Below are 18,224 nucleotides of genomic sequence, written 5' to 3' on the forward strand. Positions count from 1 at the left end.
CGAGCCTGCGCGCCCGGAGCCTGTGCTCCGCAACGGGGAGGCCCGCGTACCGCAAAAAAAAAAAAAAAAAAAAAAAAAAAAAAAATATTCTAAAGAGATATAATAGACAACTGTCTCGATCTGGGGTTCTGGTTTGAGGTGAAAAAGAAACAGCTGTAAAATACAATGTGGGACAATTGGGGGAAACATGGATGTGGAACTTGATTATTAGATTATTTTAGGGATTATATTAGGGAATTATTGTTAATTTTCTTAGTTGCAGTAGTAGTATTATGATTTTATAAGAGAATGTCATTATTAAGAGCTACAAAATGAAGTACTTAGGGTATAAGTCTTGTGTACAACATACTTTCAAATAGTTCAGGGGAAACCACACACATATATCCATCAAACAAATATGGCAAAATACTAACAACTATTTAGTCTAGATGGCAGGTATACAAATGCTCAGGTTACTACTCTTTCACATTTTATGTCTGAAATTTTTTATGTTAAAAAAGGTGAGAGGGCTTCCCTGCTGGCGCAGTGGTTGCGCGTTCGCCTGCCGATGCAGGGGAACCGGGTTCGCGCCCCGGTCTGGGACTGCTGGCGCAGTGGTTGCGCGTTCGCCTGCCGATGCAGGGGAACCGGGTTCGCGCCCCGGTCTGGGAAGATCCCATATGCCGCAGAGCGGCTGGGCCCGTGAGCCATGGCCGCTGAGCCTGCGCGTCTGGAGCCTGTGCTCCGTAAAGGGAGAGGCCACAACAGTGAGAGGCCCGCGTACCACACACACACACAAAAAAAACAAAACAAAAAAAGGTGAGAATAAAAGAAAAGACATATTTTTAGTGAGCAAGATGGGGGTAAGACTAGAGAGATGGGGCTAGGTATTGGAGATACGGAGAAGATTAAGACAAGGTCTCTGCCTTCAAAGATCTCACTGTCTAGAAGAGGAGAAACACACAAATATTTCAACTTGATGGAGTGAGTGCTATGATAGAGACACACATTCATTCAACAAATATTTATAGAACACCCACTACGTGGCAGGTGCTGTGCTGGGCACTGAGGATGCAATGAAAACAAGGTAAGCGTGGTCCCTGAAGTCATGGAGCTCATATTCTTATGAGGGAGACAAAACTATAGAATTACAATTGTGGTGTGTACAGAGTACTACAGCAACACGAAGAAGAGAAAACAAACTTGGCTTTGGGGTAGGGACTGAGGATGGTGGGGAAGAGGCAGCGAAGTTTTAAGGCTACTAGAAATTAATCAGAGGGATCTGAGGTGGGAGCACAAAGACGTGTAGACACAAAACAGCACCCTGTGTTCAGGGACCTAGTGGGGGTCAGCACTGGGGGAGCACGAATTGTTAAAACAGACAGGGAAGGAAGCAATGGGCTGAGCGACGATGCGGGTGGATACCCATCTCAACCAGCGGGTTTAGGAACCTGGGCTTTCTCCTGCAGGCTCTGGGAGCCCAGAAGTGTCCACACAGGGTGGTGGCCGCTGCTGTGCCAGGCTGGCTCAAGCAGGGGACGGCGTGGTTCCTGTTCTTGGCTGCACTCTCCCTGTGCTCTGGATGTTTGCCCGCTGGGCTCTGTCAGCTCCACCACCCTGGAGAACCCCAGGGATTTTTCTGGGGTCAACTCTATGCCAGTGGGCAGCAGGAAAGGCTTCAGAATGAATGCTCCATGAGACTCCAGCCCCTGGAGCTGGGAGAGAAGGGTGGCTCTGGGGTAAGAACCACCCCATGCCCGAAGAAAGGATCGTGTTCTTCTAGATCTCCATAGGGGTTCCCAAGAAATAAGTAGGGCTTTAATCCCTGCTAATGGTACAATCTCAAAATGTAATCCCCGGGATAGGGGACAGCTCTTTGCCACAGTTACAGGCAAATAAATTCAGCAGAATAAGCCACTCTGGACTATTTTACATGACCTCTGAAATGATTTGACTAAGCAGCTGCCTTCTCAAGATTGTGAGATGTCAGTGACTCATTATTTTTATACTTTCAATACTTCAGCACACAGGTGAGTGAATGAATGAATCAGACTTTACAGTGAAGTGCTGATATTATGTACTAATGTACATAATTATGTACTAATGTCATCTGCTGTGGCCCAGCTTTCCTGCACTAAACCACTGGGCTGGACATTCCTGCTCGAATACCTCTATCTGAATGCCCTGAAACTCTGGGTCCTTAAATCTAGACCTCTTCCACTAGGGAAGGGTCAGGCAGTGAAGGGGAATGGCTCTAGCCCCAGGATCCTCATGCCCTTGAGTTGAGTGTTCTCCCAATGAAGTAAATATATGCCTGCCAGGGAATTATCCTGTAGAGCTCTGACAGCTCAAAGCATGTGCAAAGAGGACTCTTAATAGATGCCTCTTGGGATCTCCCATTATTTGCAAGTTCTGTCACTGACCTACTCTTATGGCTATGGATGCTCCATACTGCATCTCCTTTCAACAGCAGGAAAAAAATCACAGTCCTGAAAGGCCTGGGTGTTAGTGGACACAAGAGTAAAGTCTCTCTCTGGCTGACAAAAAAGCTCAGGGCCCAGAGGTGAGGTTAGACAGGTGGTTTCTTGTGCTAGACTACCCATTACCCAGGAACCCAACGCCAAGGCAGCAAGATGATGATGTAAGCTTAGAAGTCAGATGGAGAAGGGGCATGAAAATGGGAATCCCCCAGCAGCGGAGGATGAAGCAGCAAGCCCTGAACTGATCCCAAATGGGGCAAATGAACTCTCTACACGGTGAAATCACTCCTCCTTGGATCCCCCAGCAGCAAGTGTCAGCTGTGCCTGGCTGGCCCCCCAACCCCACTTGGACTGATAAGCAGGCAGGGAAATGATGGCAGTGAAGGCTAGGTGGGACCACTCTCATGGGGAGGTGGGCCTGCTTTGGAAGTGAAGACTGGCCTGGGCTAGGGTTTTTGGAGGGTCTTTGGGTGAGCTCAGGGAAGGAGAGTCTCCCTCTGGAGAGGAGATGGTGAGGATGGTCCAGGAAGGACTTCCCCCTGGGTCCCAGAGCATGCCCACGTCCAGGCCCCTCAGATCCCCGCCTCCAGTTCCGAGAGCCTTGGTGGGGTTAAAGGCTGCGGACCCGGGCACCAGCAACCGCCAAAAGCCAGTTCTGACTCCGTGGGACGGCCCAGAGCAGCGTCCCGGGGCGGGGGGGTGGGGGTAACGACCCGCTGTGCCCGCGGAGTTGTGCTCCCCCAACTCGGGTTCGGCCGGGACTCGGGGTCGGCGGCTCCCACCTGGGCCAGGGCCCTGCCGCCGCGCTTACCTGTGCCCGCGGCTCGGCTCCTCCTCGCTGGCGCTGCCCCAGCCTGGGCTGAGGTACCGAGAGGGGTCCCCCGAGCTCCGCGCCTCCGCCCCCTCCTCCTCCTCGTCCTCCAGCTCCTCCACGTCCTCGGCCTCCTGGATGGCGACGCGGATCTGCACCGCGGTCTCGGGCCCGGACAGCGCCTCCTCGCCGGGCTGGGCCATGGCTCGCGGGCCGGCCGGGTCTGCGGCGCCGCCGGGTCCCCGCGCCGCGAGGCCGAGCCAGCCGGGCGAGGACTACGGCGACGAGGGGGCGGAGGCGACGCGAGCGGCTCTGCCCCGGAAGGACGGGGGTCGCGGCGCTCCGCCCCGCGCCGCCGTCGCCACCACCCCGACCGCCTACCGAGCGCCAGCGCAGACGGGGTCGCGTAGGAGGAAGGTGCCTTCCTCCGCTCTCCTCCTGCAGAGCCCTGTCCGGGACTGATTCCCTGACCCCCCGGTCCTAACAGTGCGCGCCCGCTGCTCACACGGCCCAAGCCCGAGTGATGTGCCAGGGCTCCCTCCTCCCGCCCGCTCCTTTCCAGACGGCCCCGAGGAGGGGAGGGGCGCGGCACATCTGACTTCACAGTTTGTGGATGACTCTGGGGGTGGCAGCCACAGACAGCAGCTTAAGGGGCTTCTGTGCCCCCTGCGCGTCTCCCCTTCTGACTTGCACAGAGGACCGAAATCTCCACCGTAGGTCTCTATGGCATAAGCACCCTACACTATGCGTCTTGTGATGTCAGGGACTTGGCTCTTGCCGTGCCTCATTCTAGTGGTTCCCAGAGTGTGGTCCCTAGACCAACAGCACCAGCTTTACCTGCGAACTTGTTAGAATTGCACATTCTCAGGGCCCACCCAGACCTCCTGATTAAGAAGCTATGATTCAGAACTTTGTGCTTTACCAAGCCCTCCAAGCGATGCTGAAGTTCACTAAAGTTTGAAATCCACTGCCCTCTATGCCTCTTAGAACATGCCCTGCACACAGTAAGCATCCAAATATTTGTTGAATGAATAAAGGGAGCTACTGAAATGCCAGTATGTTTGAAACCCTGCCACCTTTTCACATTTAGCTTTATATTGAGTTCCATCTCAGCCCTTCAAATGTGACCCAGAAACTAGGGACAGGGGCATAGAAATGAATAAAACTTCCACCTGCTTTCATGACGCTCTTGATTTAGTGCCTTATGCGTAATCTGTTGTGTTAATTTGCCACAGTAGGGCTTCAAAAGAATGGAAACCTGGACCAACACCTTTTGGCTCAAGAAATGGGGTCTTGGAAATCAGCATGCTTGTAAAAGAACACCATGCACGGGGCTCTGGGCACCTGAACTGGGCCAGGAGAGACCCAAGGGGGCAGTAAGGACAGCCCCTCTTTTTAAGGTTTGACTGGAATCTGCATCCCTTTCTTTTTCAGATCTCTCTTTTGAAAGAAGAGGTCCTAGAATGAGTAAGTGAAGGAAGAAGTAGACCCTTGGTATTCTGCCCTAGAACAGCTCACAGCCTGGAGTGAGCTACTAAGAGGAAGAGGCAAGAAGTCAAGAGGATCTGTGCCTCCCTCCAGGGCTACTGTGGTTATAGGACCTCTACACACCTGGTCCACCACTACAATGAAGAGCAAGAGGAGAGAGATTTGCAAGCCCCTCCACACCTCCTGATCTGATAACTTTAGTCCCTAAATTCACAAAACAATATGTGTCATCTCATTTAAACTGTTCTGTGTGGCAAAAACTACAGGGATTATTATCCCTACCCAGAATAATGGCTCCATTGGTACCAGGTTTTAATTTACGTAGAATTCATACATACCTTATATCAGGGTTTCCAATTGCCTGACCATAAGAGTCCCCTGGGGACTGTTCTGAAAATATAGATTCCTAGTCCCCTATAGTTTGAAAACTGGCACTTGGTGGGTGAATCTGATCTGCGGAGGTGTTTTATTTGGTTGGAGTTTTGAAAAAATAAATTGAATTTATATGCCCTTAGATTCAAATATTTCTACCTATGCTGACCCTGGTATTATTTATTTCTGACTCCGTATAAAGGAATTTTGGATCTAGAAAGGATGTTATACACCATCCAGCCCTGAGCTCCTCCTGTTCTGGACTGGGTACCCTCAAGAGTACAGACCTTTCTGCCAGGGCCCCACTGAGAGAATCAAATGCAAAATTTTCATGAAATTTTTAAGGCAAGTTCACATTTCATTTGATTAGTTCTACCCACACACCTCATCATCTGTGTCACTGATGAAGGAACCAGGCCTTTTAAAGGGCCCCTTCTGGTTTCCAGCTCCTTCCTACACTGGCTGTGGCCAGGGAATGAGGCCGCTTCCACCCAGGCCTGTGTTTAGCATCATTGCAGGGAGTTTGCATCAGTATGGAGATGATTAGCAAAGCCTCCTTCAACAAAATCATGACCTCAGCCCACAGTTGGCCTCGTTTGCTTTCCCTGGAATCTTGAGAGCTCATTTTATAGTAAACTCAAACTGGGACATGGCTTTTTTCCATAGTTTCTGAGTATAAAACAAAAGGAAAAACACTGACAAGGCATCAGGATGGCCTACGGTTAAGTTAAAGCAAAAACTGAACCCTGGAGACCGCTCCAATAACTGTAGGTGAAGGAGGCATTTTATTTACTCATTTAATAATTTGTTTAAGTACGTAACAAATACCAGGCCCTGTGCTGGCCTCAGTTTTGTAAAGTGACTAAGACATGATCTATGAATACCAGGAGATGGAGGGAGCCTGGAAAAGAGAGGCTTCAATAATAAGAATGTGTCCACTGCAATAAATGTTGTAGCAGAAATCAAAGAGGCACAGCCTGTAAAAACATCACCAAGGATGTCTTGACACTTATTAAAATAGCTTCCACCTAAGTAGCAGAGTAGAGTAGGAAAAGCACCTGCTCTGGTATCAGATAGACCTGGAGTCAGACACCAGCCTTGCCACATCTTAGCTCCATAACCTCCTGCTGTTATTTTCTTACCTGTAAAATGGTCTGAATGATCCTTACCTCATCAAGCTGGAGACATGGAGCAAATTAGATAGTTTGTGGAAAATGTCTAGTACAGCACTTGGCCTAGATTAGATGCTTGGTGTATGCTGGTATACACTGTGATGTGGACTTCTAAGTACTTTCATACCAGGAAAGGCTTAGCCTGTGTGGGAACACAAACACTCTAGCTGCTGCATATGTATCTTCCTCCATAGTAAATCAAGAAATTGGTATTTTTTTGTCTAAATGCAAAAAACCTTATAAATTGAGGTAGACTTTCAGAGCCAACTTAATTTCTGCATACACTGACAAAACAGAACCTCTCTGGGCAGGAAATCAGCATCTTTCTACAGTTCATTTTTAGCTTCAGTAAGAATCAAGATATCCATCCACAGATATGAGGTGTTTTATGAGACTTGTCCATTAATATACATTCTCCCTTGTTGAATATTATCAATCCCCAATAGCCACCTAACCAGAAACACATTTCCCAGAATGCTTTGCATATTGTTCTAATCATGTGACTACATTCTGGCCAATAAGATGGGAGCAAAATGTTTTCTCCCACTTCTGGGTTGTGCTTCTAGACATGCAGATGTGCTCCCCTGGACTTCTTCCTTTGCCCACTGGCAGGAGCAACCACGTTGGCCCCAAGGATGGAAGCCACATGTTAAAGATGGCAGAGAGAAACCCTGGACTTATTTAGTGAACCATAATCTGGATCATCATTTGAGAAAAAAAGAAACTCACACCTTGCTTAACCCTCTATTTTGAGATATCTTTGTTACAGCAGCTTAGCCTGTATCCTAACCAATACGTGAGGATTTACTAATATTGGATGAAATAATGTATGGAAGCAACTAGCTCAGGGCTCGGGACATAGTAGCCACTCAATAAATTGGTGCTAAGTTTTAATTTAAAAAATTTGGTAGTATATATAAGTCCATGCCACTCTCTCAGTTCGTCCCAGCTTACCCCAAATGTAAAATAGATAGCTAGTGGGAAGCAGCGCACAGCACAGGGAGATCAGCTCAGTGATTTATGACCACCTAGAGGGGTGGGATAGGGAGGGTGGGAGGGAGACGCAAGAGGGAGGAGATATGGGGATAAATGTATATGTGTAGCTGATTCACTTTGTTATAAAGCAGAAACAAACACACCATTGTAAAGCAATTATACTCCAATAAAAAGATGTTAAAAAAAATCTGGCAACTCAATAACATTTATTGCATGACAAAAGTATACAAATTATGTGGTAAGAATGAAGCAGAATTCAAAAAGGGATAGAATATGGTCTCTCTTTCTAGGAGCTCACCTTCTAATAGGGGATTTGAATCCTTTATTCCTTCTCCTAAGCCCTTTGCAAGAATAGCATCACCAGCATTACTAGTGGAAGTCCAGCCATTTTTGCAAGTGGCAAAAACAGTGGGGGCTTCCAGAAGGCTCTCAGCTACTGTCTCCTACTCCCTTAAGAATGAGGTTCCCTCTCTCCAAAAAAGCAACATCCCAAGTTTGGGTCCCACCATTTAAAAATAACACCTTGCTGTTCTAATATTAATTTCTTTGTGGCATATTATCAAATTGTTTTGGCACATATTTCAGAGAGACAGTGTTTAAGCTTTGCCTGCCATTTATGCCTTGTAGAAGACTAGTTTATCAAACTGATGGGGAGTGCAACACATTAAAAACAGATGGATTTTACTTGGAGGGAGGGAAGTGAGAGGAGGGCTAGTTCTAGGAGAGTGTTCAGAAATTTCAGGGGTAAAGATGATTGGCAGAAGTGCCAAGAAGCATAAGCAGAGGCACTCATTGAGGGAAAGCCTGAAGAACTTGCACAAAGCTGGATCACACAGAGCAAGAGAGCCAGTTGCATGCTCTGGTCAGAGAGGTGAGAGCAACCCTGGTCCTCCAATTCTTAGGAAGACACACAGCAGCCAAAGCTTCAACCTGGTCGGGGTGGGAGTTCTATTAGGTCTGAGATTCTGTACACTAGTCTCACCTAGGGAGCTCTTAAAAAGTCTGATGTCCAGGCTGCACCCCCATCAATTAAGTTCTGGGGGTGAGACCCAGGCATCAAAATCTTCCAAAGCTCCAGTGATTCCAATATGTGGCAAAGGATAAGAACCTCTGCGTTAGATCTTTCAAGTTCATGTTCCCCAGACCCCTCTTAAAAGGTCTGGAGACTGGCTACTGGCTCGCCTGATCTCCAGGTGCAAGTAAAGAGCCCAGTTCAATCCCAGCAGTTTCCTAGAGTTTACTGAAAGAATAGGCGACACGAAGGTGAATTTCTCAAGTGATTTATCAGCAAAAGCAGACTTCTGACCAGGTTGCTGCAAACAGTTGTGCAGGTTGTACATAGTACAAGGATGCTTGGTAAAGGGGAGGAAGGGACTGAAACAACAGCCTAAACTCTGCTCACCAAGCTGTCACCCTGGTCTTGAACTTGATGCAACCTGAAGGAGAAGAGGTGCCTATTTCTAATTCTCACGAAGGAGCTAAAGGGCTAATAGTGTCTCTGTTTCAGGCCTGCTTGAGATAGAGACAAAGGGAGATTTAAGAACCATCTGCATTGGAATTACCTGGGATCTTACTAAAACACAGGTTCCTGGACCCTCATTCCAGATCTAATGAATTAGATCTCTGGGAAGGGGCTTAGAAATTTGTGTTTTAACAATATTCCAAGTGGTTTCCATCAAGCTGAAGTTGGTGACCACTGGCCTAGTGTATGGGATGGTCTTTCAATAAAAATAAATTGAGCACCTCGTACATGCCAAGGATACAAGTACAAATAAGATCCTGTCCCCTCCTCAGGCATCCTGATCCAGTGGGAGACACAAAGTGTGGGTCCCAGGAGGAGCCCAAGCTATAAGCTCTGCTGGGGTTCAGACAGGTCTGGCACATTCAGAGAACCAGTGAGCAGACCCAGAAATCTCTATGAGAGGAAGCTCCTCCCAGGAGAATAGTCATCCCAGGGACATAGGAGCCAGGCACCACAAGCCTGACCCACTAACAAAGCCTCCACTGTCAAAAAGGAGGAGTGATTTGGAGGACCACTTAGTGTCTGATGTATGTTTGCTCATGGCCCAAGGCCCTGTTACCCAACCCCTGTTTCCGCCCTGTGGTTATATATCTGAGTTCCATGGAAAGCTGGGAACTTGTGCATTAAAACTGAAAGAGCTGTTTTTCTATAACCAATATAAACCATTTGGGCAGGAAGAAAATGACTTTGGGACCCTATTGATTGAACATACACATAAAGGGGGAGGCGTTCTTTGCCACTGTGCAGAGCAACATCTCACAGCTTTGGCACCTCCTGTGCCCATCCTCAGCCGCAGGACGGAGACTGTGGTGCCTGGTGTACACAGCTGGGCCCAGGGGAGAGGGCACTGTCTAGCTGAGAAGTGCTGGGGCAGCAGAGAAGGGATGACCTACAGACACCAGGTGATGACTAGCTAGACTTGTCTGTGAACACATGTGAGACCTCTCCCCCTAGAGAGTTCCCACAGATACCTGGGGAGTCTTTGGGGGGGTGGGTGTGAGGATCATGTATTAATGGCATTGGTGGGCAAGAAGGGACAGGTGGCAGGAGATTCAGAAGATTGGCCTTTCCTTCATTATCATCCCCTTTGCAGAAGGAACTTAGTGCCCAGTCAGAGTGACTTCTAATCTGTAGCTCAAACCAAGCACTCCAAGGAGCCCTGAGGCATAGGCACTGGCATGGGGCAGGGGTGTTGAGACAGAAGGACGGGCCCTGGGGTTCTGGAGGTGGGGAAGGTGTGCGTCATTTCCTTTGCCCAGTTTGGAAGGTCTAGCACATCCCGGCCCCTACCCACTTTCCCACCCTTATCTCATGTCACCCTGGCCCTAGGTCTCTGCTCCAACCATGTGGAGCTTCTCTCAGTTGATTCCAAGGCACCAACACACTCTTTAGCTTCTGGTGCTTGAAGTACTAATTCTCCCCCCTTTCACAGGCGAACTCCTACTAATCTGTCAGCCAAAATGTCACTCACTCAGGTGGACCTTTCTGGAGTCACCAGTTTAGTGTCTAGGGCATTCAATGCAGCCCATAGACTCAGATGTGGAGAAAATGTAGCTCTTTGGGGTGATGGAAATTGAATCTCAGTTTTAGTTTGCACTCTTCCCATAGAAGACTTTTCGATCAAAATTCCACACTGTCATCTGGTCACCAGTCATCTGTTTTCCTAGGAATCTAGCTACCAAAATGTCTATATCATCTGTCAGGGGGCTCTCTTGGCTGCCTCAATGCCAAGCTTGCTGCTTCAAGGCCAAGACTGGAGCATGCGGAACTTTGCTGGGTTTGCCATGATACTGTGGGCCTAGAATCAACACCACTGACACACAACCATTTTCCTCCTTTTTCTCTTGCTTCCATTCTAGAGGAATCACCTTCTGGTTCCCGGAGAAGTTACTCCCATCTCAAACCTTATTCTGCTCAATGGTTGCTAACTTCTTTCCCAAAACTTCTTATTATTTTCATAGATACAGAAAGGTTGAAAGAATAATAAAATGATCATCCTTACAAATTCTACTGGATTAAAAGATTGTTAATATTTTGCCATCATTGCTTCCTCACCTCTAAGTACTCCAGACTGTGTCTTCTAAAAATAAAGGCATACGCCTACATAACCACAACACCACGGTCACACCTAACAAAATTATCAGTATTTCCACAAAATCATCTAAAATCTAGTTCACATTTGATTCCGCCCAAATGTTCCATTCCAATAATTTTTTATGCTTAAAAACAAAAATCAGGGCTTCCCTGGTGGCGCAGTGGTTGAGAGTCCACCTTCCGATGCAGGGGACACGGGTTCGTGCCCCGGTCCGGGAAGGTCCCACATGCCGCGGAGCGGCTGGGCCCGTGAGCCATGGCCGCTGAGCCTGCGCGTCCGGAGCCTGTGCTCCGCAACGGGAGAGGCCACAACAGTGAGAGGCCCGCGTACCGCAAAAAATAAAAAACAAACTAGCATCCAATTAAGTCACACATTGCATTTTCTCTTTATACCCTTCTAGAATATAGTTTTAATCTAGAATACTTTCTCTGCCTTTCTATGTTGTTGCTGTTGTTGCGTCATGAAATTGACTTTTTTGAAGGATTCCCGTCAGTTAACCTGAAAGACTAAGGCTTTTGTAAACAAAAGTCAAAGAAGTCCGCTCCAAACTTTCCCTAAGGCAAGAAGTGAAACCAACCGTCCTGGTTTGCTCAGCATTGAGGGTTTTCTCTGACCATGGAATTTTGTGCCAAACCAAGAAAGTCGTGGACAAACCAGGATGAGCTTATCACCCTAGAGGCAAGGAGGCACAAAATTGGATATATGTTTTAATGGTTGCAAGGTGCAGGATAAAACCCTAAAAATAATAATAACCCAATGTTATGCAGCCACACTTGATTGATAAAGGGTTTCGTAAGCATCCCATGGTTATACTTTTGCAACACTCATCATATTTTTGACTCTGTATCATGTCTAATTTTTCAGTAGATAGTAAACTCCATGAAAGCAGGGACATGTATGTCTATCTCATTACTCTAATCTCATTGTATCCCCATAGTCCTGATACATAACAAGTGTTTATTAACTATTTGTTGAATGAAGAAATAATTTAATGATGTCAAGGTACTTCGCAATTGAATATATAAAGTAGAATTTAGCATATATTTTATGAATGCCAGCGAAGACAACATTAAACAGTAAGATTGCAGCCCCGGTTGGTAATCTCCATACCCCTAAATCACCTAATAGTGTCAGGTCACGTTGCCTGGTGGAGATCTTAACAAGCATCCTGTGCAATTCCCGGTAAGACTCTCGAAGTTTAAATAATCTTCAACATCAGATTCAGACCTTAGCTTCTAAGTCCTCAGAGGCTTCATGCAGTGAGGGCACAGATAAAAGTAGGGGATATCTGGGAATCCGGAGATACTTAACCCAATAATAAGCAGCACTGGCCCAAGTACTAGGGTCCTAAGGAAATCAATTACACTGCAAGACAATTAAGTTAAATCAAGTAGAAATTAAAATAATAGTTCTACTCAGTCTTTGTCCCTTTCTCCAGAGTTGAACCCCTCAGGACCATTAAATGATTGGTCTCTGAGAGACCAAGAAGAAGGGGTTAGGGTTGGGAGGGCAGTTGAAATACGGTATAATTCTGGACCTGGCCTGAACTTCTGGTGGACTCAAGGTCACGTCTGGCCTTTGGCAAGTCTTCTGGCCTGGAGATTTGGTGACAGAATTGAAGTAGCACTGGATCAGCTGGAGGCTGATTTGAAGTAGAATCTTGAAGGCCCAGAGCCCTTGGACTGGCAAGTCCATATGGAAGACATCACAGCTCAGTGCATGCTCTCTCACTTTCTCCCTCTCTAGAGGAAGGTCTGGTTGGGACCCAGGCTAATTCATAAAGGGATGACTTAGTGGCAACAATCCTTAGTTTAGATGCTCACCAGAGAAAGAGGTGTGAGGGATGCTATGAAGTATCAACCTAAGACTGATAAGACAAGAGTACTTAGAAAAGAACTGCCTAACTGTGAAGGAATTTTGAAGTGCATGATGAGATTTGTTTTTTTAAGCACCAGCAGGGTACTTTTCATGTGTCCCTCACACTAAAGTGCGGGACAGAAGTACTGAGAAGACACCAAAGTACAGTAAAGGAGATAAAGGGAATGACCATTTAAGGAGCAAATACTGTGTACTGTGCACATGACCTTGCTTACTCCTGGTAGCAATCCCAATGAGGTGCTTTGCAGGGAAACTGAGGTTTAGCAAAATTAAGTGACTTTCTAAAGGTTACATGGCTGCGATGTGGCAGACGTTAAGAGTTATACCTGTACTGCCTGACTTCAAATCTACACCTTCCCCACTGTACTACCCTGTATTCTTCTGGAGATGCAATGGGACTAAGGCCTAAACAGTCTTAGAAATGGGGGAATTATTAAATCTGGGTGAAGAACACTCCCTACTGGGTATGAATCCAAACACGTGTAATAATGAGTTATTATACTGTTATAGCTTACATTTCAAGGTGAACATTTTTCTATATCATTTAGCCCAAATGTGACACTGGAGGGAAGTTTTAAGCTAAGTTACCCCAGATGCCATATTCTATTTGAAGGGCACTGGAAAGACATTTTTCCCCCCAACTTTCTCTACCACTCTTACCACACTGCCTGAAATCTTGGCATGCATTGTTTCGAGACGAATACTGGGGTCATGGTGCTCAAAGACATTCTAAATGAACTAGTCTGATCCATAGGTCATAGCACAAGGTGCTCTGTATTCCTCCTGTCACCTCTAATCTGATATGTTCCAGATGCTCCAGCAGCTCCATTTCTCAATATTAGCTGTGAACTTCAGAGCACTGTGTTTTTCCCTTCTCTTTGGTGTGATTGTCCTTCGCCCTTGGGGGAGGGGGAGGGGTGCTAATAGCCTGGAGGGTGGCCAGATTATTCCATTTTGCAATCTCCAGCCACAGCTGCTAGAGAAAACTTATATTGTGTTTTCATTCAGTGGGGAAAACATGTTTTGTTTTGCACTCTTGCGTAACCATGAAACATCTGGGGTAACTTAGCTAGAAACTTCCCTCCAGTGTCATATTTGGGCTAAATGATATGGAAAAATATTCACCTTGAAATGTAAGCTATAACAGTGTAATAAGATGACTGGACCTGAATAGACACTTGACCCAAGGTGAACCTATCAGAGGCTCCAACACAAAACTGGACTACCAAACCCAGGAACTGTGGTTAGGTAGCTGAGGGATATATATATGTTAACTTAGGACTGGTGACCATCTCAGGTTGTGTGCAGGTAGAAGAAGCTGGTGCAGATCTGTAGCTCTATTGGTTATTACCATCCACAAGTTCAGAAGCTAAGCAGCACATGCACACACACACAAACCTTCTTTAAAAAGCATGGGTGGGGAAAAGTTGTAAATATTAAACTGTAACCCTTTTGAACCTGTTACATTTCCAACAATCTCCCTTTTTTGCCTTGAGCTAATCAGACAGGGTCTTAAATTAACAGGTGACTTTTGTTTATTCATGCATATTTGTTTTTCTTAATCTCCCACACTCAATGTATTGTTGCTTTTATTAATAGGAAACTAGTCTTAAAATTAAAACACTGAGCTGCAGCTGGAAAAGAATTATTTACTGGAATGTTTCCTAGTTGAGTACTCGCCCTCATCCCCAAACCTTCCTATTTTTGACATGCTGAGCTTCAGAAACTGAGAGGTTTTCTTTGGTTTCTTTCACTTTGGTTCAAAATCCAGGGGACAGTTTAAGTTTGGAATGTGTCCATGCAAAATTCTTGTCCTGTGCAGAGCGAAGCCCTGTCATTTCCCCCGGCAACTCTCTGAGGATTCCAACAGCAAAGAGTGATGCTGAATCAAAGATGCCGAGCATGGTTTTCCCCATTGATTTATAGACTCAAAGAATGGAAGGGGTGAGTCATCGGGAAATTGAATTGGGAGGCATTGTTGCAGAGCAGCCCACACTTTGTCATAAAATTCCTGCTTCAACATCACCCTAGCTCCACTGTGGTTTTTCATTTTTAGAAATATGAGTGAATGCTATATAGTTAGTTACCGCTTTTTCATGACACGTCAGATTCATGTGAAGTTGCGTCAACCCCAAAGGGTAAAACAGTCCAGGACAGAACTATTTGGAGTAAGCCTATTAGGTAATTCTTATCCCTCTCAAAGTCATCATCTCATCCTCTTCCCCACTGGGAATCAAATTCTAATTAAAACATGATTGGAATTGGTTTTAAGAATTTTTAGATATGCCGTAAGGTCTTTAAGGGGAGGACTACTTCTGTCATGTTTGATTTTATCCTCAGTTTGTTGTAATGTGTGAAAAAACATTCATATAGTGCTAGGAGATGAACCTAGGGGATGAGTACTCCGAAGTAACTTCCTGAGTGGTCCGGTTTGGGGATCTAGAATTGTGGTTTAGAAGCCTGGGAAGATGCTGGGGATCAAGTTGTGATACAATTTAGGATTTCCAAAAGTGTGTGTATTCTACAAGGATGAGAAAATTTTCAAGGAGAAAATTACTGCCACTTTAATAAAAGAGGAAATTTAGACCAGAGAAGTTCCATAAGCAGAATCCAAGAAAGATGTTGTGTCCCTCAGGAGAGTAATTCTGATCTGAAACCATGGAGTGGATCTATGCCTAGAGAGAAAGGGGACCTTATTTCCCAAGAGATTCCAAGGCCTGAGAGAGAAACAACTCTTAATGATGGATTGCCAAGCAGAGGTAACCTAAGTCTAAACTTGCAGTTGACCCAATTTTAAAACCAATTGTACTCCGCTATTCCCTCACTGAGGTTAAACATCACGTACAGTCAAAATAGCTAACTAAACCTATGATGATAGAAGAATAGGAGGATAAGGGTTAAGATGAGGAGGAAGAAGAAAATACTGATTGCCTTTTCCTTAGGGAACCTTTACCAGGATGTATACATCAGGTGGTGTTTGTTGTATAAAGTGCTACCCCACAATGTAATGACTTAACAACACAACCAATAATTTAGCTCACAATTCCATGGGTTGGCTGGGAAGTTCTTCTGTTTGGACAGTCTTGACTGATTCTACTGGACTTACTCAAGCTTCTCCAGTCAGCTGGCATGTTGGCAGTGGCTGGATGATCTAGGATGGCCTCACTCAGGTGTTTGGCATTTACAAGGCTGTTGGTAAGGGTCTGGTTTCTTCTGCACATGGCCTCTCATCCTTTAGCAGGCTAGCCTAGGCTCATTCACACAGTAATGTTAAGGTTCCAAGCACAGCAAGAGGACATGCCCAATACTCAAGTGCTTTCAAAGCCTCAGCTTGCAACACTTTTGCTAATGTCCCATTGGTGAAAGTGAGGCATACGGCCAAGCCAGATTCAAGGAGTGGACAAATACATTTTACCTCTTGATGAGAGTAGAAGAATTTATGGTCACTTAAAAAATCTACCACAACTAGATAGTAGGGTTGGTAAAGAAATAAACCAATCGGCCCTTAGAACTTATAGAGAAAGTGTTGGGATATCAAGGAAACAGTTATTGGATATAGAAAATTTTCCATTTCCTGGGTGGTGTTAGCAAAACAGTACCTGAGTGTCATTTAGTCCAGCTAGGGAACACTCTGTTTAGGGATTGCCCTGGGTTATGTCATCACAGAGCCCAACATAACTTTTGCGGCTCTCAACAGAACTACAAAACACCATCTTAGAACAGTCCTGGAGGTGTCCTAGATGTCTGCAATCTGTCTGTTCTGAAACTAACGAGGTAGGGACAACCTCCTTGGAATATCTGAAGACCCATCCCTACTCCTTCAGGTGAGAAAGAGGACCTACTGTTTCTTTTCAAGGGCAGGGATTAAGATCTAGGAGGTGCAAAGGGTAGATGGGTGAGTAGCAATGATAGGGTAGATTAGTCGCTTGAATGGAATCAGGAAAAGAAAGGATATGAATGGCAAGCCTGCTCCCAGAGGGAAGCAATAAAAAAAATTGTTTTTCAAAATTAATAATAAGCTGGAGTCTATGACCTGGAGGAAAGGTGAGGGAACATTTAAAGGACAGGTGCAAGAAATCTGATAGTCTCTTGAGGCAGCTGAATTGTTTTTAAGATGATGAGTTAGGTAAGATTCTAATCTCGGCTCTGCCACTAACCAGTTAGTTATATGACCGTGGAAAAATCACCTTATTTGGTTTTCTCATTGACAAAATGAGGGATTTTGGCTGGATAATTTTTCCAAAGTTCTTTCCAGCCCTAACATCTTCATGGAAGCTAGACAAAGAAGGATTGACATATATGTCAAGGGAATGAGGCTGTGTCGGGGGAATCCACTTCAGAGAGCATTGGAACAGGTATTGAGGAAGATCTGAGATCTCTAGAGCTTTAAAAACAGGATAGATCCCTATCATTCATTCAACAAATATTAACTGAGGATCTACTATATGCCAGACAGAGCAGTCAGTGAATGACAGCAGCTTGGTCCCACCCCTGTGGAGCTTACAGAATCACTTGGGCTTGATCAAATTATTTTAGAGAAAAAGTAGGATTTGTAAACACATCCAGCTTCATTATTCAATCATTTCTGATGAAGAATGGGATGGGGTTTGCCAGAAATGGGGAGACTGGATTGCTGAGACAATTGCAGGCAGGGATTACATCAGATAACTACTCTGATCTTTAATTTCTTCATCTGCAAAATAGAAAGGGCAGACTGGATCATCCCTAAGGTCTCATTCAGCTCCAAAATTCTGATTTGGCTGCCCAGCCATTCTTAGGTGCTTTAGCTCAGCAACCCCACCTAGTGTCACTGTGTGGAGTTAGTAGAAAACCTCCAATAGTCCTATTGACTGATGAGAGGCCACTAAAGAGACTGGACAAAACCGAAGACGGGCTTGAGAATCAAGATATACGAGTAAAGGGTTGATGGTGATTACAAGTCGTTGCCTATGACTGGGGCAGGGAGGACACTACCCGCAAAGCGGCAGAAGGAAGTGTTTGTGGGCTATGCAAGCATTATATATCCTGATGTGATGAAAGTTACATTGGTACACACAGCTGTAGTTGTGTAAATCATACCTTTGTAAAGTTGACGAAAGAAAAAGGCAATACGGCTAATTACCAAATGACTAACACAAGCAATAAATTCTGTAGTTTTTTAAGGTAGGCTTCCCAGAATAGGCACAATAGGAACGGCCCTTGAGGAGAAACAGGATATAGATATGCTATATGTTTTGCATCCAGGCTGCTGCCATCTCCCTAGAATTTTTTCTCCTACTTTCTCAATGTCACTGCTTCATTATTCTTTTTTTTTTTTTTTTTTTTTTTTTTTTGCCGTACGCGGTCCTCTCACTGTTGTGGCCTCTCCCATTGCGGAGCACAGGCTCCGGACGCGCAGGCTCAGCGGCCATGGCTCACGGGCCCAGCCGCT

At 45.6% G+C, this 18,224-nt stretch overlaps 1 protein-coding gene across 1 annotated transcript in view; it reads right to left on the minus strand.

The window, feature by feature from the left end:
- LARP6 (La ribonucleoprotein 6, translational regulator) overlaps positions 1-3,513 on the minus strand; it is a 25,214-nt gene extending 21,701 nt beyond the window's left edge. The window contains exon 1 of the mRNA XM_024128801.3: positions 3,271-3,513. Coding sequence (XP_023984569.1) covers positions 3,271-3,473 — 203 coding nt within the window. The 5' untranslated portion in view covers positions 3,474-3,513. The remainder of the gene's footprint in view (positions 1-3,270) is intronic.
- Positions 3,514-18,224: the final 14,711 nt, after the last annotated feature.

The sequence above is a fragment of the Physeter macrocephalus genome, chromosome 11 (genome assembly GCF_002837175.3).
Source record: "Physeter macrocephalus isolate SW-GA chromosome 11, ASM283717v5, whole genome shotgun sequence".
Classification (NCBI taxonomy): Eukaryota; Metazoa; Chordata; class Mammalia; order Artiodactyla; family Physeteridae; genus Physeter; species Physeter macrocephalus.